The sequence below is a fragment of the Ammospiza nelsoni genome, chromosome 15 (assembly GCF_027579445.1).
Source record: "Ammospiza nelsoni isolate bAmmNel1 chromosome 15, bAmmNel1.pri, whole genome shotgun sequence".
In the NCBI taxonomy this organism is placed as follows: Eukaryota; Metazoa; Chordata; class Aves; order Passeriformes; family Passerellidae; genus Ammospiza; species Ammospiza nelsoni.
The window spans coordinates 13,063,144-13,084,919 of NC_080647.1; the positions used below are offsets into that span (position 1 = coordinate 13,063,144).

Here is a 21,776-nt window from a genome sequence, read left to right on the forward strand (position 1 = left end):
GTGGGTGAACCAAGGTCTGGGAATCTACACAGCAACACCCTCTCTGAGGCAAGGATTAGTCCACAGGTGTGTAAGAGCTGCTAACCAGCTCCTGACCCCACCTGGTGAGTCTGTGTGAACTCCCTGTGAATCTCCAGGACCTCAGAAATCACTGACCCATGATCCCTGGCCTGGCAGAGACACGCCAGCAGCGAGGCATTAACAAAGCTGTCTGCACAGAGCAGCTCTAAAAGATGGATGGGCATCTCTGATGGCAGAATTGGGCCCAGCAAATGAGCAAAGATTCTTAGAGCAACACCTCAAGTGACACAAATTATGTTATAAAATTGATCACTTCCTTACACATGGCAGAACGTTTCCAGAGCACTCAACATCTCATTCCATTAAGCCATGATAAATGACACCATATTTCCACATCAGTCTGAGCACTTCTTTTAAATCTGCTTGTTCAAATATTTGGTTACTTATTCCCCTCTCTCTCTGTAAGATAGCAAGAACCGTCTTTTTCTTTTCCAACACTGAATACCCTAATGGATGCCATTATTGCAGGACCATCACCTAGGAATTTTATTTCTTTACAAAATTCCTCACCTTAAGAACAAGCAAAACTTTGAGAGAATCACTAAAAACCTTTCAGTATGCATTCTATCTGCATACACTCAGGAACTGGAAAAAAATAGACTCAGATATAGAGGAAAACCACAGAGCAAATTATGCAGAAATGCCCCAAAACAATTCTCCTATTGCTAGCTTGAAGATCACTACCAGCACATGGAACAGTGCTAAGATGGAAACCCATGGAGTAGGAACAAAATTGTTTCAAGCAGATCACTATGGCTTGAGGTGGCTTGGGAAGGTTCATAAATTGATAAGCACCACCAAAGGATCGTAAGCCTCCACATCAATTGTATAAAGATTACAACAGAGCCACTCACTGCAGTCATTCTGAAAAGGTTATGGGTTTCACAGGTGTGCACTGTCAGTTCTGATTATTCTTAAACTAAACCAGTTATCTATAATGTTGGATTGGAAGGAGTTTTATAGCTGAACGCAAGGTAAATCAAATTCAGGATACACATCTGTGGAAAAACACAGAGGGCCAAAGTTCACAGTCTTGACACAGGCGAAAAAATCCAACTCTCCAAACTCAGGAGGAGATTTGCCTGCAAAAGATCCATCAGTCTGGCTATTGTCCTGTGTTCTGTCTCAGAAAGAAAAGTTATTTCTCACAGCTTTAGGTTTTCTTTCCCTCTTCAACTTACTATTCACTCTGAAAATTATTATTATCTCCTTTCATTTCTAAATTGCCTGCCATCTATCTGAACATGAAATTAATTACACACCTATACTTTTCACTATGCAGGATATAAACTAAAATAGCAACCAATTCATAATGCAATTTTTCATCTTTGCAACTAGGAATCCTTCCAAAAACAACAATTCGTATCACATGTTCCTAGAGGTATGCAAGAAGAATGTGGGTGAAATTCTGCACCCAAAAAACATTGTTAAAAACTCAATTGATTTCATAGCGCCAGGATTTCATTCAAAAAGTAAAGAAATTAAAAATGCATTCTTAGTAGTTGACACAAATTGCAAAAGGTACAATTTATTTCCAAAAATACTTTGCATTAATTCTGCACTTTAAAGTGCATCTATTGACTCATAGCATTAGTAGATGGCAGGAGTGAGAAAAAGTATTTGCTTTTGCAACATCATTATTTCCTTTGCATGCAATTATTTACTTGCCAAACAATGCTAGCGACAAATTGCAGCAGACTCTGAAGTCATCTACACCAGCAGATTTTTAACCCAAGGTAAAAATAAACAGAAACATCTGTAAAGTAATCTTGCAGAAAGCTACGTTTATTAACAAATACATTTTCTAATAAAACACCATCTGCAAGCAACCCTCAGCTTCCACTTGATATAAATAGGCCTTTTACTGTTTTCAGATGCAGTTCCCAGAAAATTATTCCAAGCTCTACTGCAAAACACATCAGTCTTTGTTGCTGCCTGGAATGTTAATAAATAACATCAAGTTTTTAAATAGTCAAACAAATTATTGGCTTGAAACAATTATTCCAATAGAAAAAGCTGACCTTTTGCAATAAAGTAGTTTAAGAATGCATCGCTCCTCATTCCTAGGATAAAAATATTAGCAAGCAGGGAAATATTTTTGGGAAAACAGAAAGCTATGAAAAACTCATCTTGCAATTCTGTTTATATGTACACTGTACACCTACCTTCCAAAGGTTACAGGCTTAGAAAAACTCAGACTAAGAGAAAAAATACACAGAGTATAAATAGTTCAATCCATATCCTTATTATACATTTGTGCTTGGAATGGACACGAATATGAACCAACTAAAATGTTCCTCACAGGACTACTGTTCTGACCAGCAATACAAAATTCAACAGCTTAAACTGTTGGTTGCAGAGATTGGGACTGAATCCCAGTATTAAGAGCTCTTCAAAATGCATAAAAGCTTCAATGGGACAAATTTTCATAAGCATTATTCACAACTTAAGTCATATTAATTCCAATAAAAAGAAAAAAAGGAATTTAGCAAACTCTGCAAATAAACTCCTTACTGGCAGGACTGTTTAGTACCTCTGAAATTTGAACACTGCCATTTTTCCTTAGAATTTAAAATAGAAATCTGTCTATCAAACTACCTACTAACTGAGAATTCAAGAGTGAAAATTGCAGATGAACTGAGATATTAGAGTTCCCTGTCCAGAACCAGTATAGCTGGTACACATATATTACACCCAACAGAGATTTAGCCTTTTAATATTAATCATAAACAAGAAATGTTAGTATTCCAAGATGTGCTTTAAAAACTACATTAAATATTGCTACTGGGACTATCACAACAAACCGATGAAAGAAGTCATGCACATTCTAGAAAAAGAAATACACTGTATTGTTTATTCCAGTAATGCAACTGCATATTTCCAGAGATAAAATATTTAGTGAATGTAATACTCAAGCAGTACTAGAGAGAAGATATTTTAAACCACTTACTTCACTAACAGGAGGAATGTTGAGCTTTGGTACTTTGCTCTTCGAACTAGGTGTGTTCACTTTTCCTTCCAGCAGAGCTCCAAAGGACTGATTTCCATATCCACTCTCAATTTCTATCGGGGGTTTCAGTTCAGGTGAGTCATTGGGTACCTGGTCCTGACCATCCATAGGCCTGACATAAGCTGTAGGCTTTTGCTGGACCATGCTATTCTTACAGTGAAGTCCTGGTGGGAAATTCTGAGTGGAAAGACCATTGTTTGCAGTTAGCAAAGAAGTGGAAGGAAGTGGAGATCCAGGACCATGGCCTACAAACTCGAGCTCTGTGGGTGACTTCGAATGACTGTTTTCTTTGTAGGTGTGCTCTCCAGGCGCTGACTTTGCATGAGTGTGCCTCCTTGAATGTGAAGATGTTGCCATAGCATTTGCCTCCTCAGTTCCCCCACTTTTATGCTGCTCACTCTGGCAGCTGTAGAGATCTTCATACCTGCCCTGTGACTGCTCATGGGAAGAGCTGTGCTTTGTCCGACTCTGCTGACCACTGGATTGGCTTGGCTGGGCCCCACTGGAGTTGTGACCACTGCGTGACCAGTCTGTCCTCGACTTCCTGCTGCTCTGGTGGCCGTGTGGCAGCAAAGTAGAATTAGATGACAATGAAGAAGGTGGAGGCATTGATGTTGATGAGTTGCTGCTGATCTGATGAGATGGGATCATCCTGTTCCTCGGTTCTGGGAAAAAGTTCTGTTCATTTTTGTCAATGGGCGTCTGTGGGACAGAATTCTTTGGGATTCCTACAAGGTGGCTCTGGTTGGAGTGGTTGGTTAACAGATCTTTCATCTCATCATAATTTCCCAATGTGTTCTGGACACGATTTGCAAGGGCGTCGCCTTTATTTGTCTAAAATATATAAATAAAAAAAAGGACAAGAAAAGCGTGAGTAAATTCCTGATTTACAAGTTACTGCTCAGAATAGTTGTCTTAGAAGATGGCAAATGTTAGCTGTTTAATGGTGTCATGCTGACATTTAATTAAATTTCAATTACATTTTGCATATGTTATGTAAGAAAAACCTATCAATAACTGTGTTCAAAGAATCTCTTGAAACAGGCTTGCATCAGTAACACTTGTCTACTGCTTCCCATTTTCTTAAATATGCTCTCAGAGAAGTGTTTAAATTGCATCAGTTATGGATGTTAGGCACAAAATAAACTGGGTTTATGTCAGAGATGTTTGGCTTGTACATTTCATATCGTGCGAAACACGAATGCACAATTACTGGCTACTGAGCATTTGAATTGTAATCACACAGTTGATATAAGTATGTTATTGCTCTATCAGCCCCTTGACCCACAGTCCTGCCATAAATAGAAGCTGTACAGTCTGTAATAGCACCAAACTCTTCACTCCAGTTTAACTTCAATTACTTTTCCATAGAAAGTAGAGTTTGACCTGAAGTATCTAATCTCAATCCAGAGAAGAAAAAGCTTCTACCACATGCAACAGGTAGGTTCAACTAAAAGATCATTCAAAAACATTTTCTCATAGAACATAAACAGACATGACTGCCACATTCTTAAGCATCAGGATTCTTCTGCTGTCTGCAGGCTGGTTGTGTTTCTTAATCCTGCTTTTCTTTGATTTCCAGTAATTATTAAATACATAGTGACTCATATTTGTTTCACTGCTATTATACTTTTCCTTTTGAAGCATCAAGTTTCTTTTTCCTTTTCCCTTTCACTTGTAAAAAGCTGGACAAATAAGCTGGAAGCTATAATTAATATACAGCTGATTTCCTCTCTCTTCCTGTTCTAACTCACCCCACATGGATGCAAACCAGCAGCCTTCCTACTGACCTTTCTGTTCCACTGAAGTGACCAGCAGAGAACTAAAACATCTTATTCCCCAAGCTCATGGCTTTACAAGACTCAAAGGATAAAAACAAAGCTGAACTACAGTTCCTGTTCAAGCAGATGGTTCAGTTCTACAGTCTGGAATTAAATGACAAAGTTATGCCATGATACAGCCAACTCTACTTCTGTTTGGAGGGGTTTTTTCACTCAATAAAACAAGGAGTGCCACAACCCAATGGTGCCTTAACACCAGGACACTGAGATGGGGAAAAATCAGCAGCAGGAGCTTGTGCTTGGTTAGAGAGTGTCACAGTTCTTTGGTGAGAGATCTTACTATGCCCCTGATCCCACTTTCCTCAAGTATTAAAGAGAAGTTTGAGCGATGAAAAAATTCATGCATGGATTTCTCCTGAAATATCTACTTAGATTAGACACTGCTGAACTAGTCAGAGGATGAGCAGAGTACTGAACATGCCATAAAAAATGTTAAAAAAAGAAGATAATAAATGCAAATTTCCTTTTGCTCATTCTCAGCGATTGTAACATATATTAGTACTGCACTGAGGCAGTGATTTAAAAATTAACTGTTCAATGTTGTTCCCATCTCTATACATTTTGCCAGTGCTCCTAAGTGATACAGTTAATAATCCCAGTTGTGGAGAACCACGAATCACTTTAATTCACTAAGTCCCTAGGTTGGTCATTTTAGTGGCAAAAATTATATTCTAGCTAAGCCAAGAATAAGCTCTTTGTATATGAGCAGTCTCCATCAACTGAGTTGCACAATGAGCTGTTTGGGCAGCAGCCAAAACCAGGCTTTCTCTGTTCAACCCCCAAATTTAAAACAAGGAGATTCCATTGTGCTTAAGGGCCCAGCAGGAATTATGATTCGAAGTCTAAACACTTACATACTTGTTCTGTTTCCTCCCTGCCCAAACACTTTAACTCCTTACGGGATAGAACATGGGAAATAACAGCACCAAAAAAAAAAACCTGACCACCAACCTTCACCTCTGTGGTTCAGCTACACTTCCAGGGAGCAGTTAGCTTTCTTTCCAGAAAGCACAAGTTAAAAAAAAAATAAAGGTACTGACAACATATCATAACTGTAACACTTCAACATCCCAGCACACTAAATGGCTCTTGTCTACATCCTCACAGAGAAAATGTTTTAACTTGAAAGTAGATCTTTCCAATTATTTTATGTTGGAAGTACCTAATTCTCTCCATGTATTTTCTTTTACATGTCACATGATGATAAATATAACTTTGCTTTATATTAATTCTACTTTATGCCTAATGTTCACATCCTGGGGATAAAAGACATTGTATAAATGTTAGGTATTATTATTATTATTCATAGTCTTTTACAGGGAACATTAATAAAAACATATTTACTGAAAACCATGGAGATTAAATTATTTTAAACATCCTTAGTGTATTTTAAGTACACTAAAGCTCATATCCAATGGTTACTGAAGTCAATGGAAAGATAATTGCTCTCTTCAGTGGCCTTTGGACCAGACTACAAAGCAAAAAACCCATTATTAATGGTAATTTGGCTTACATTTAAATAAAATTAGAGCACATCCAGCTAAAATCAGACTTAGGCATCACACCACAATCTGAATGAGCTCAGGAATGTAGTGCACTGTTCCATCTGCATTTAAGACATAAAGCATAACAATAATGTTTTTACTTTATTTCCACAACAAATTCAGGGCTTGCACAAGAAGCACAGTACTCCTGACAAGCCTGGATACCAGCATAAGAAACACAAAATCCAGTCATAATTTCTCCTTGCTCTTTGTTACTTCCAGACTGGGGACAATTTCTACCTTCATATGCTGGGTAATTGGCTGATTTCCTAAAGAAAACCTCTGTATGTCTTATTTTTTAACAGCATGCTGAATCACAATTTTGTTGCTATCAAGAAAATGCAGCATTTTGAGTATTCCAAGGCATAAATTATATGCCTGGTTTATGACTCATGGCTAGTAGCATTCCCCCTCATTCTAGGCTTCTGTTAATTTAGGAAATGCCCATCTTCCTGCATTTGCTTCTATTTCTTTCAAAAGCTATCTATAATAGAATCCTACTGGAAGACTAATTTGCTAGCTGGCTATTGCATTATAGTTTTACAAAGAAAAGAACTAATGCACTCAAAGTTATAGGCCCCATTTACAAGGGTTTTTTTGAAAATTTGTGTGAAACTTGAGGTTTCATAATTCATTCACTTCCTTATGCCTCATAGTTAAGCTAACCACCACAGATCAGAAGCTGAGATCTTTTTTATGCTAAGCTTGAAAAGCATGGAGGGGCTTTACCTGAAAAAGATAAATGATTTAATATTCACCAAAGGCTCCACAATGGAAATGCTGCCCATTAGGTTCTCTTTCTCAAGCTGAACTCTTCTGAGGCAATTCCTTTGAAAAGTAACAAAAATTCTCCTACTGTTTTCTTTTAAAATCCTCATCTGTGAGTAATTCAAAACATTAAAAGGTATCAACAATTCAGTAGTAAAATTACAGCTTCTCTCAGGAAAGCTCCAACATTGCTTTTTCAAATGTCTGTTGCTGTTACTCTGCAGGCCCTTCTCTGATCCCTTCTGCAAAATCCAGCATGAACAGGTTGCACCAGGGTTTGAAGGCAGGACCTGCAACCCACTTGAATTGAAGAGCAACACAACCCTTACTGCCTGACCTTCCCAAAATAATGCTGGATGTCATCACGTTGTCAAAGGTGTTGTTTTCCCACATGAGACAGTGGAGCTTCAAAAGGAGACATTTATCTTTTAACAAGCATGGAAAAATGTATTTTATACACCCACAGAAATAACTATCTCTTTTCATCTAAGTGCACACATACATAAACTACAAAGAATCAATGCAGAAACACGCGTTTGTCCAAAACTACAATGAACACCCACGTTTTATTTGACAGAGGGAAAGAAAGAGGCTGTAACAGCTAGAGCAGAGAGATGCTGGATGAAGGCAGATGCTCCACACATCTCATGATACACAATGGCAGTAGGCTCCATGAGAAAATCTCAGCTCCTTGCTCTTTTAATGCAACTTTTAGCATCAATTTCTTAGTGCATTCTTAAAACAGCCGCCAGTTGTTCAGTCTTTAAAACCTCAGGAACAGCAGTGGTGGCTTGCCCTGCCCTGACCCTACCTGGTCCCTCCTCTGGATACTGTTGAAGCAAATGAGGAAGGAATAATAAACAAGTAAGGACACAAGGTCTGGGGATAAAAGAAAGAAAAAGATATGTTTCCTGTTTCCTGAAACCTGCTATTCCCAACCTTCTCTTTGCCACTGCAGCATCCATGTCAGCTCCCACCCTCAGATCTCTCAGAAATGTACCAGCTGTACCAGGAGCTGATGCTCAGCAGCAGAGCCAGCCCAGTGAGGATGTGGAGCCTGTGCCCATCACAGGCCACAGCACTTTGCTGGGCAGTGTTTTATCTCACTCGGCTCCCACTGAGAGTGACCAGGACAGACAAGAGCAGCTTCTTGTCTGCACAAGACCTTGAGTCTCATGAACACAGAAACATCTGGTCATCTCAAAGTAGAGAAGAAATTCTGACTGCACATGCAGGATATTTGTTCTCACATCAGGGTCTCTTAATTTTATTTTAGAATAAATGCAAACAAACCCCTGAATTTAATTTTGCACTTATTTAGGAATAAAAATCCTTACATATCCACTAAGAGTTAGATTCAGTTTTTATTAGTGCCTAGGAAATTCTACTTTGGCTGAGTCTTAGCAATGCAGAACTTAAAAAGGAAACAGCGGTCTATCACTTCATCCCTTTTTTTTTTTTCCTCCTAATGTAAAGTGAAAGCAAGACCTAACTTTCCTATCTCATTTTGCTTCTACCTGTTTTTTCAAATTTAAGACTGATTTAACCAATGAATATTTAACTACTTTTGCATGCAATTTCCTATCAATTTTTATCTTTCACACTTTATAATGCTTTTTTAGGGCAGTATTGTATTATATTTTAATCACAAGAAGTTTACAAACTTCTCTGCCAAGTAGGTGAAAAGCAACTTAAAAAAATTTGCCCAGAAAGACCATCAGGATAATTTTTGGCTCTTTAATCATTCACTTTTTTAAAAGAAACCACATTCTCTGTGTACATTTGGTGCAAATACACACACCAAATAGATCTAAAATCAGATATTGTTATTCTTATTATACAATAGATATTGGTGATATATGATTTCAGTTCTTGCCACAAAATTTTGCAGTGTTTTGCATACTGGTCTACATCCTGAAATCCAAATAACAATTTACATTAGTCTAATGGAACTATTCATACAATATTTACAAAATATTGAGTAGCTACATGGACTAGTAATGTTCTATAGGATTAATTCAGCATGGCATCACGTGTATGTCACAGGTAAGGGATCTCAGCCTTGGGTAAAGAGTGAATCTTTACCCCTGACAGGCATCCCTGCTGAAGCAGAGGGTCACCTGGGGTGCAGGGCAGCTGCACTTCAGGGAGAGATCAAATTGGGCTCATCCTGGTGGTGACATTTACAGGGTAAAGTAGTTGGCTGCTAATCAATACAACAGACAAGATAGATGTCTTCACTTTAGCTCTGATATCTTGCTCTGTACTTTGGTTATCTTCCACTTCAGGGTTTCAAAACCACCTTTTGAAATGTTTGTCAAGACACCTTCACTGTCTTGAACATGAGCCAGGGGCTTTCCAGCTGGCAAATTCATGCCAAGAAAGAAAGGCCTGTTGCTCCTCAGCCAGCCTGAACCAAAGTACAGCCAGGAGTGCATCCACCACACTTTTGTGGTCTATAATTATTAGACACCATGTGATAATAATGGCAGTCTTTTCTCCTCCTTTTTGGGTGATTTTCAAAGAGCCCTCATCCTCCCTTACAGCTGCTAACAATGTAAAATGGAAAGATGAAGTGGTGGCCTTTCAATGGATGTCACTGATTGGGAGGAGAAAGAGATATGGAAATTTACATTCCTATGAATTCTTTAGGGAATGTCTTACTGAAAATCAAAGCAGCAGAAATCATAAAGGGGGACATGCCTTGGTGATAAAAATCTCAGGCAGCAAAGCTCCTTAGAGAGAATAAGACTTGTAACAAAAGTCCCTTTCATATCCTTGTTATGCTCCCCAAAGATTCAGTCTCCCAAAAGACTTCTTTGGATGGTTATGATTGCACAAGAAAGATTATGGACTCATTATTTATAGAGAGGACATTGGTTTTAAAAACTCAGATATATTTTCTTCCTAAAAATGAAAGAAGTTATTGTAAGCTTTGTAGGTACAAACCACTTGTAGAAATACCAGCTGCACATACTTCTACTGCAGGACTTTGCTGTGTGTTGAGGAAGAAATCTTGAACTGGATTGTAACCAAAACTCCTCATTCTGCCAATGCAACCTGGGCAGCACATTCAGTTTGCTCTGCTGCCCTATGCTGATTTGGATAATCAGTGTATTCAAGAGTGGAAGTACCAAGGCAGATGCAACACTTCCATTCCTTAGAGGTGATGAGAAACTTTATCTGTATTTGTGTAAGACATTCTGAAAATGCAAAATGTAACAATGTAATTTACCTTGTAGGGTTCCCCAAAGAGGTTAAAACCTGAAGCAAAGAGATCTTCATCTTGCTGGACTTCCTGGTTCCTTCTCTCCCATTCCTTCCTCTTAAGTGCACTCCGGTCTTGCTCATAGTGACTGGAGAAAGACAAAAATGACAACACATTATTTTCCCCATCATTTTGTTACATGTTTATTACTATCAGTAATAGCAACAAACCATCAGAAACAATGCAACTCCTGAGGACAATTCTGAAAGAAACAGCCACTGAATCATTTTCCCAAATTTAAATCTGGAATCATAAAACTATGCAAAATTGGGCAGTAGGGCAGTCAGTACACTTCTAAAATAGAAAGTGATTAAATGAAACAATGAAAATATCGTTTACCAGTTCACAGAGCATTATGCAGAAAAATAAAAAATTTTGACATCCTTGTACTAGCAGCCTGTAACACATGTGCACCTGCACACACGTGTGCCCACAAAGCACGGGTCTGTGCAGGGAAAGCAAATGTGAAGGCAAGGAAGCACAGCAACAGCTACAAATCCATTACACTGAACATCCATCCCAAGGCTCCAGTTTAGCCTCATGTGATTTAGACCACCTAATTCTGTCCCACTTCTTGTTAAAATTTATGTATGGCTTCATTGGAGATGTCAAGGAGCGGTTAAGAAGGGTTTTGTAGAAGCAGGCTGCCGGAAAAGATTTTAGGTTAGTTGATGCCAGGATCAGATAATTCTACGCACAAACACAGAAAAGGATCTAGCACCTCGGTGTAGCAATGGTGAGTGGCACTTATCTGTGTGTCAGCTTGCTTTGTGCACCTGCCAGACCTAGATGACAGGCTGAGAGACCACATTCACTTCTCCCCTGAATAACACTGAAGTACTTTGGTCTCTTGGCTCTGCAAACTACCTCCTGCTCCTCTGAGGGAAGAGATATAATTAAAACCCTGAAGGAGAGGGAAAAATAGCAAAGGAAAGAGGAAAGGAAAAGATGCATACTTCAACTTGCACTGACAACCTCTCATGTGACAAGCATTAAGGGACACTTCTGTGCTTTCAAGCCGCATTTGATTTGTTACGAGGCTTTTGGCTCTGCTTTGTGTTAGTTAATTAGCTCCCGAATTCCAGATGACAATTTGAATAGCAGATTCGGTGCATGCCCTGATGTTATCTGCAGTAAGCACAATCTCCCCGATAGATCCTGGCCGTGCGTGCACACATCCACACACACCCTGTATGTACAGATGCTTACACACAAACACACACATTCCAGCTGTAACAAAGAACACTTAATTCTCCTATCTCGGGTGAGAATGAATTAAATCTCCATAGAGCTCCACTGCACTTGGAAGATAACCAAATATCTACAACTTTTGCCTTTTTAGCTCAGCATGATATTGTATTGAAAGCTTCACACCGAGAGATATAATGAGGAATGAACTGCACAGTGATGAGGCTTTAACAGTGTATAAAGTCACTGATTTCTGAGTGAAACCACAATTACTAATTTGAAGCACCAGCTAATTAAAACCACAGCTATGTATTTAGCCTCTTGTTATACCTACTGCAGTTTATAATTATGAGGACCTCTTTATCTACTCAATTAAAGTTCTTATGATTCAGGCAGGTTGTGTTTGAACCTGCAAGCCCTGTGGAGAGCACAGGAAAGCATATGTCTGTTGCCTGATGACTCCATGTAGCCTTACACTTATACACTTGTTTTTACACAGGCAAGGAAAGAAAAGAAGAAAGACATGCCACAATGAGATTTCTAAATAAAAAATATGAATTAATAATTGGTTTTAGCAATTCAAGACTACTCAGACTTGGATTGAATAAGGCTTGATTATGGCTTGTAAACTGAATGCAAAGCCACCTACATAGGCTGAGCTGAATGACTGCCATCCACATTTTCCTTCTACAAATTAGAAGGCTGAAAATATGCTATGTTTTGTTTTATTTAATTTAATTGTTTGTAACACTTCCTGATGTACTGACATCACTTACACCAAGAGGAAGCTCCAGAACAGTGTTATAATCAATGCTGTATTTTTGCAGAAGTTTTGTTAGTACTATTTGCTGGTCTCCTGAGGGAGACAGAAGGGGAAATTGTTGTAAGGACAGTCACTTTTCTATTCTACACATGACCACATTGCCAATGTAACACTGTAAATCACAAGCAACCTGTTCACTAAAAGGTGAAGGGGGGAATTCCTTTTGAATCCTAAATCAAGATTATCATCCACAAATATGGGAGTTAGCAAACAGAAGCTGTTTCCTAAACTAGCACCCAAAGATGAGGCCAAGGCCAATTCCATCTCTCCCCACAGCTTTGCTGGAGTAGGGGGTGGGGTTAACCCAGAAATAATCCAGCCCAGGAGCAGCAGGAACGCACTATATTTATCCCTGTCATGGGGGAATCTTTCCAGAGATTTCTCTGGCAGTTTGACCCACAGACTGTGTGACTCTTCAGCAAGATCAGGGCATGGTGACGTTATAAGCCCAGTCACACGGTTCTAGTCTAAGCAAGATTTTATATCCTGCACAAGCAATGTTTGCTATGGAAGCACTCCCATCCCAGCATTCACTTCAGAAAGAATTATTCATGAAAGTTAGAGCTGCATTTTACAGCTTCCCAATGGCTTCCATGGCCTGGGGTTTCAGGGTGAAATCCTGGCCACATTCAAATCAAAAAATCTGGCTACAGAGATCACACAGTACAGCACATAACACATCTGACCCCTCATGTGAGGTTACAGCATTTTGTTATCTAAAAGCCAGCTCAGGTCACAAGCATGCAAAGTATTTAGGAAACCAAGTGAGGCATTATGCCATAGCCTATCTGAGAAAAAGCAGCAAAGACCCAAGGACTACTAAGATATGCTTTATGACACATTACAAAACCACAACTTCAAAAACTATGAAAATAGCACTGGTATAATTCAAAGTGGCATAATCACTTTAAAAGACATTAACTTAAACTAACAGAGTGTTAGAATGTTAACATTAAAAGTTTGAAAATACAGTATTTTCCAACACAACACAGTGAAGTATTTCTCTTTTATTGTGTTTATGAAAGATTTCTATTTCAGGCACCCAAGAGGTGAGTACAAAAGCAGACCTTAAGCCCTAGACCCAAAAAACGTTTACAGACTACAAAACTGTGAGAATCCATGTTACAACACAAACAAAACCTTAAGTAAATTGTTACCTCTGCTTCAATCCAAATCTCACTCTCATATATTCTCTTGTGAGAACAAAACAAAGAATAAAATTAAAGCTGCATTTTGAACTTCCTACTGACAGAGTCACAGGACGGCTTTAAGTGAACAAAGTATCTATGCAAAAGGAAGTGGTTGTTCATCCTGTCAAGACCATTACTTGGTTTATTTCTCTGCAAATGTACTTTTGCTATGACAGTGCCTGACACAGAGATGATTGTGGCTACAGGAAGTCAAATATTGTGAGATCATACACAGATTATGATAACAACTTATTTGGGTTCTGTGTAATTCAAAGAGGGATGCTGATTAGATCTTAAGGCTGCAGTGCACTGAGAACCTAATGGGATGCTCTCCAGAAATTCTTACTGCAGACACAATGCAATCTCTGGGACTTATGTTTAATTTTTAGCTTAACTAATGTTCTGTGAAATACAGATATGTGATTAGTGGTGAAGGTGTCAGTGAAAACTATAGTCAGATACTGTGAGGAACATCAGAGTTCAGTCTGTCTCACTTGTATGGGAAATACTTCATGACTCCTCTAAAGCCAGGAGAGCAGGCTTTCATAAACATTTTATAAAAGAGATACAGAAGAAAACAGCTGTAAGCCACAATATTCACTATATCCAAGAGGGCAGCTCCCTAGACAGAACTACTACATGAGAATGCAGTTTAAACATGTGAGCTCTATTGTTTTGTTACCACTTATTAGATTAATAATTGTATTTGAATGGGGAAGCCTGTATATAAATCTGAGTAGATCAGGAATGGTGAGCAGTAAGCATAGTACAAGAGCACAGCAGACCACCAACCTACAAACTACCAGTGTGGTGGATATGGCAGAAAGAATAGCAACTACAACTGCAATGTTCTTTTGGTGTGCTAACATTGGGGCAAAATGCACTTTGCATAACAGCACTGGATATTTACTGCTCTGCAATCAGAGCAGCACAGATCCATTGGGGACAGGGGTGAGCTGCTGCCTGTGACAGGCCAGGTGCTCAGCCTGTGTGAGCCTGCAGGGTGCCAGCAAGGACAGCAGAGCTGCAGCTGCACCCCACTGCAGCCCACGATGGCTGTGGGGACAATCCAGCCCAGGCCCTGGAGAACAGAGAAGAGGAGGAGGTGGCTGAGGCAGAAGGAGGTTATATCAAGGCAAAAGATAACAGACATACACACAGGTTTTGGACTAGAAGCTAAAAATGTGGATCTGGAGATAAGAGATGAAAGTCAGATGAGCGCTGGCTACAAAAGAGAACTAGAAGGAGAATAAAATTTGGGGCACTGGAAAGTACAGTGCAGTCATCTCTGGTGAAAGTGAGAGGATGTGGTGCAAAAGATGTGGAGGAAAAAGAAAAAACCTTTTAGGACAGACTGCAACAAAGTAAGAGGTTATAGGGAAGAGTTAAAGGGAAGCTGATGAAATGAGACCAACAGCTAAAGGCTGAGCCCTAGCGTTTGGGGTTCATTTTCAAAGTTGTTGTAACTAAAGCCACAGAAGTCTCCGAAAGCACAGAAGACTAGGAAAGAGCCTGAAAGACTGGAGAAGGAGCAGAAGAAAGAAGTCAGACCAGACAAGTTTGAAGGAGTAGTCTCTGTGATATTAAGAAAACGTAGAAGAGAGAAAAATGATCAAACACCTCATGTTGCAGACAAATCACGAATGAGAACAGAACACAGCTCTGTTGATTCAGTCAAAACAACAAGAGCCCAACAGGGAAAGAATCAATAAAAAAGCAGGAGCAGAGAGGCTTTATAGCAGTGACAGAATACATCCATGAGAATAAATGAATGACATTCAAAAAAGCCAGCATTTATCCACAATTTAAGGAAGAAGTAGTTGGTGTTCTCAATAACACGTCTCAATTCACAAAAATGCACACTACATCAAATCAAACATTTCCCTGTACTAGTTCCACCCCCCCCTCCGCCTTAAACTATCAGATATGCCTAAATGATGAAAGAAGTTCTCAAGCTGAAATGTTTGTAATTTGTGGAAGCAAAATATAAACACAAGCATCTAAACTAAGACACAGTGGATATAAAATGATATGAATTTGAGAACTGAAAGTCCTTTCCCAAGGTTGTTGCTTCATAGTTTTTACTTTGCCCACATGTACTCAGGAAGTTGGAGAAGTAAACTCGGAAACTGGGCTTCCTCAAAAACTAACTCATATGCCTGCATGAGGTACAAAACATCCCAAATCAAAACCCACTCAGAGTTTATTTAACTTACAGGAGAAATCCAGCTCAGGTCAATGAGGATTTCCCCCACGCTTCAAATATATCCTTGATTTTCTACACCTGTGCCATTCTTCAATGTGACTTAAAAGCACAAGGCAAAAAGCATTTCCCCTGGCAATCAAACTAGGTGAAAGACTGCTTCTAACAAATACATTACATTACAGAGGAATTCTCCTCTACATAACTCCACTGATTTCATGTAAAAGCAGAGTACCACCACAGCTCTGTACAAAGGAAGAACTGCCTTCCTTCATCTATGCAGATTCTCCCAGTATAAACAGTGGTATTTTAATGCATTTATTCCAAATGAAAAAAAAGAAAAAGCAGCCTCAGGTCTTAAATTTCATAGCAGGTCATAAAATGTATTAAGTAAATGAGAGGAATTTCAAAATCTGATATTTAGGCAGAAATATGGCCAACTTAATGTATCTTCCCTGCTGATCTGAAGCCTTTGTTTCACTAATGATAAACAATATAAGCACTACCACACTTAAAATAGCAAAATTCTTCTTCCTCTGTTTATCACCACTGAGCTTACATCTTTGTCCTGGTAATTTTCCTACTTGACAGAGACAAACCAAGACATAGCAAAAATAGCTTTACAAGTTCTTAGTGTTTTTCATATTTAATGTTTACTTTAATGTTGTCTTCCTTTTCATAGTATGAATAGTTACTGAGAATATCTAGCACAGTACATATCTATCAGTGCACTTCAAGATAAATGATTTATTTTAAAATATAGAATATTCTGTCTTTGATGTTCAACAGTTCTGCAGAGAAACACTTGAGATGGTCACTGGTTATCTATCCACATGAGCTAAATCTTTTCACAATTTGCATTAAAAACAACGCCATTCCTGTAGCAGATTTAATAGAGAATACAGAAGATTAAAGCCTCCAAAGAAAATAATGCCCAAGAGACCCCTGGGTGAATTATGGAAATGTAAGCTAAGGGTTTGGCTAGTATTTGACATATTCCTAACTCTTTTTAGTTATTCCCACACATACCAAGCACCTAGAAAATGTTATTTTTACTTCAGTTTTGTGCTGTTTTTAGTCCTATGCAGCCCCAAACCTTTCCTGAACATGAAATTGGAAGGAACAATTCTGGGGGAATGGATGGCAGAGATAAGCTCCTGGATAGTAAGCATATAAAGAATAGATGAGGTTTCAAAGGGGAGCATTTATTGTTTCCTGTATCATAGTACATTGTCTTTCAATATGATTAGTTATCAGTCTGAGTTATCAAAAAGTGGGATGAAATAAAGCGCTTACGCAGTTATGCTTCATTGATGTCAGCTAGGGGAGCATGAAAATCTCCATGAAGTTGGGTAATTGATGTGTAAATCAGAGCTCAATCACTCTGTAATAGAAATGGTCCCACTGAAAGTAGGGTTGTTGAACAGCATTGCAGAGGGGTGGGGAAGAAAAGAGAAATAGAGTCAAGACTTATTTATTAAAAAATATAATAACTGGCAATTTACACAATTTTCCCTTCAAAGAAGAAGTGCTGTCAGAGACATTTAAATGCAAGCTGCAGATCACTATATTTGGGTACCCTTATTCAGCAATAATTAACTGTTTCTGTTTTATTAAAATGCTTGGGGACACTGTTATGGATATTTAAAAAGCAAATTAAATGAACACATTCATCCTTTGAAAGGCAACACGTGTAAATGACATCAGCAATTGTAATTTGCTTAACAATGTGTGTTCAAGGTATGTTTTGGAGTCCTATTACAGTCTTCCTGTCAGTTCAAATTTGCAGTATGAGAAACAAAAGCAAAACTGAAAGAAAAGAGGGGGAAAAGCAGCCAAAAGAGAAAAATGGTTATAACCACATCTTCAGAAGGACATAAAAGACAGTCATTAGAACATCAGTCACATAAAACAGTTTTCCAACATGTGGTATTTATAAAAGTAAACATCTGATTCATAAAGAAAAGAGCTGGCTAAGATACCATTATGGGGTTATTTTTCTTGTAATTTTTTTCTTTAAATAAATGAATGCACATTAAAGTGTTGATATCAACCTCCCAAAACACCTGGAATCCAGTATTCTAGTTATGACTTGCAATAAACCACTGATAAACTCTAACAAACTTACATAAATGAGAAATTAAAGAGCATTTTTGGCATCAAATGAATTACATTCAGGATACCAGAGCTCGATTAGGAAGTTTTATTAGATGGGCAATGTGCTGTGACTCTAAGGGGACTGATTATTACAAGGGGGTTGAATAGGAAAAGAGGTTCAACCTCAGCTCTCAATTTCATTGCCTGAGTTTAACAGAATATAACATATTTCTAAATGGTTTTTGGTTTGGTGTTTTGTTGTTGGGGGTTTTTTTTGTTTTTTTTTTTTTAAATTTTGATCTGTCCCAGGATTTGATGTTTTTACAAAATTCACTGAAGGCAATGAAGCCATGAAGGGTTTGCCAAAGCCTGTACTGTGCCTGGGAGACACCTCTCAATGACTTCCTCACTGCCATCTTACTTCATATCCCACCAGCACTCTGTGTATTAAACAGAGTTATGTTTAGTTGTTGTGCATTATTCTTCATACACATTAATACTAAATGTGGCATAGTACTGCTACAAAGAGTGTATTTTACAGATATTACTCCCAGGACATAACACTAATTTGAATCAATAAAAACCTTCTGACAGTGCTTGTTACAGTCTGTTTTTCCCTCACCTGAACACCTCAAATTGTAAAACGTTCCTTGGAAATGTCCACTTATTTTTGTACATGTACTATTTTCAAAGATTAAAATGCATTTCAAAGCATAGAAACTCAAAATCTTTAACCTATCACTCAATATGTACAGATTGAATAAGCCACCTAAGCCAAAAACCATTTTGAAACTCTAGTTTTGTCTTTATCTTTTCTCATTATTATATTTTTTTTTTTTATTACTGCCATTCAAAACTTCCAGGGAACCTGTAGGATGCTTCCTTAAAAGTGAGTCCACATTTTTGTATTTGCTTGAAACTTTGACAATGATCTGCAAGAGATGGCAGAATAGATAGAAATAAATTTTGTCTTTTATAAGGGTCACAAAGCAACCCCTGATTAACACAAACTTTGGGTACAGATGAATCAGCATAATCAACTGCTTGGGTATTTTATTGCAGAAATGCTTCTGTGTGCTCCTACAGCTCTAATAAATGCATTCATTTACTAACAGGCACCTCTGCTCCCTTGAGCATCTTCACATGCTGCGCAGCTCTTTAACCACATGTTCTTAAACTTAACATGTGCTGAAGAATACCACCACAGGAAAATTGAGAATTCAGTAGGATGACTATTTCATTCATCACTTTTAGACTGAGGGAGAAGTCTCAGTGTGCAGTGCACACATACAGGCTGATTCAGACTCCAGTGCACAAAAAAAAAAGTACTGTAAGCCTAATAGAATTTAATTGTTTGTTATTTAGGACATTGTCTGGCTAAAGGAATTATCATTTACATAAATTATTCTTCTCTCAATTGAAATCCTATAAAATTGCCTCCATGTGTTTTGGTAGAACCAGAGGAAAGGACAGATATGATCAAATAAATGCAAGGTGCTCTCAATTTAAATTTAAGTTCATCTGTATCCCCTTTTCAATGCTGTTGTGAAATATATTGCTCATCTTGGGCACTACCAAGTTGCAGGAGATCCAATGACGTTGTAGCTTTGTAGGACCTAGTGCTCATCAGGATCCAAAGCAGCTAGAACATTCCAAACTCCAAATTTTCAGCCTTCTTCCACCAGACCTTAAAAAGCCTCACAGAAACAAAGTACCTGTTACACACAGCTTAGAAGATAATAATAATATTTTGTGCTTATCTTTCCTAACTATATTCAGAGTCAGCAGGTCAATGGATTATCATCATCCTTGGCTTCTAGTGAGGAAGATAATGTGTAACAAATACTGTTCATGCCTTCAGCAAACATATAATGTTTATTCCTCATTTATAAACACAGCATAAAGTATGACAAAATAATTTAACCAAACCAGCACAAAGTTCATCAGCATTGCTGAGGTTTATATCCTCTCTAAGGGCATAGTTCAACTTCAACTGATGCTACTGGCAATTTTCCCAGTGAATTCAATGAGGGCTGGATGGGACCAAGCCATTTAATAATGACAAAAAAGCCAGGTCTCAAAACACAGCCAGCTCTAAGCAGCAACTTCTTGGTATAAACTAGAATTTCTGTTATACTAAAATTTCTGTTATACTAGAATTTCTGTCATGCTAAAAAGATATTTTTTTAATCCAATGTCAAGACTTTAAAACTCCTAAGTACAAATCAGCACATACCAGAGCTACAGAACTTCTGTGGTCATTACTTAAAACTGATAGTGACTGCAGAGATTTTCTGGTTGACAAAGGTAAATAAACAAAATGTACAAATATCTTTAAAAAACCCAAAAAAAACAGAAATCAAGTGAGATACCAAATAAGTTTCCTAATCTACCACATAGGCCATTATCACCTTGAGCCAAAGACCACTTATATATACATACACAAATTTATTTTGTTTTAGTGGTGTCATAGATTGTACACATGAAACCTCAACCAGCTGACTGGGGAATAATCAAATTTGCCTCTATACCACAATGAGCACTGACACAGACACACACACCAGGCAGCAGATCACACACCCTGTCACAGAGAAAAAGCAAACGAAATGTAACCTTCTCCCTGAAAAAAACAACACCTTTAAATTTAACTCAACAAGGGAATGCTGTGCAATTAAGGATATGGCATGTAGGTGTTACACAGGTTTGAAATATGCTCTGGGACTTGAAAGCTAAAAATGAGCACATAATATTGTAAAATACTTCTTCAGACAGAGTAAAATCATAACAAAAATGTTATTTAGACTGGCTAAAACTACAAACTCATGCCTGAAATTACTTGAATTTTTAAGGTGGGTGTGATGCAAATGATTATCCCAGTGCTGCAGTTCCCCAGAGCCAAACAGAAATGATATCTGTCTCTGCAATTATGTTTTGAATGTGTTTGAAACCCCACATGTATAACTGACTTCATGAATGACTGAAATATCACAATGCAAAAAACAAGGCCACTTAAGGTCAGACTCCCAGGAGGAGGTGAGACCAAAGGTCTGTGTGACCCATGGTGCCTCTGACAACAGGCACCAGGCCCAGGGCACAGCAGTCTCTACAATAGTGCCACTGCCCTGACAAAGTCTGGGCACATGAAGCTGCGTGTTCAGTACAAAGGAGCAGGTGTGTTTATATTTAGCACCTCCAGAAGACTTCTCCAAAAAAATGCTTCCAAACAGAATAGGCTATGGCAAGGAGTTGCCCAACTCATCTGAAAATCACTGCCCTAACTCAAAGGAAATTTGTTGCTCACATCAGGTCCAAAACGATCATTGATTAAAAAAAGATTCCATTATACTGAACACGTGAGAAGAGAACTCACAGGTATTTCTGAGGCACTGACACTTACTACAGGCAAACAGAGAGGAAGCTCCTTGCTCTTTAGTCTCTGCAGAACCTCAGGTGCACATTCCACAGCACTAATGATACCCTGCACTTTTAAGACCAGACACATGGGTTACTGCATCCTGAATAACAGTTATTTGCACTCCAAAAACCTATTTCTGTCCCTTCTGCTGTCAATCAGCAAATGAGTATCACTTATTTTCACAACATGAACACAATGTGATACTTAACAAAAGTGCATCCTTTTTTAATTCCCTACCATCAACCATTTGTCTAATAGAAATATTATACTATGTAACATGCACAGATTAAAATGCAATGTAAGTTGAATCATATTCATTGGAGGCTGGCCAACTTCAGCACATTTTAG

At 38.3% G+C, this 21,776-nt stretch overlaps 1 protein-coding gene across 4 annotated transcripts in view; it reads right to left on the reverse strand.

Annotated features, from left to right (window-relative positions):
• AFF2 (ALF transcription elongation factor 2) overlaps positions 1–21,776 on the reverse strand; it is a 331,211-nt gene that overhangs the window by 235,985 nt on the left and 73,450 nt on the right. For all 4 annotated transcript variants that reach the window (XM_059483223.1, XM_059483224.1, XM_059483225.1 and 1 more), the window contains exons 2-3: positions 10,480–10,600; positions 3,032–3,925 (exon numbers count right to left, since the gene is read on the reverse strand). In XM_059483223.1, coding sequence (XP_059339206.1) covers positions 3,032–3,925; positions 10,480–10,600 — 1,015 coding nt within the window. The remainder of the gene's footprint in view (positions 1–3,031; positions 3,926–10,479; positions 10,601–21,776) is intronic.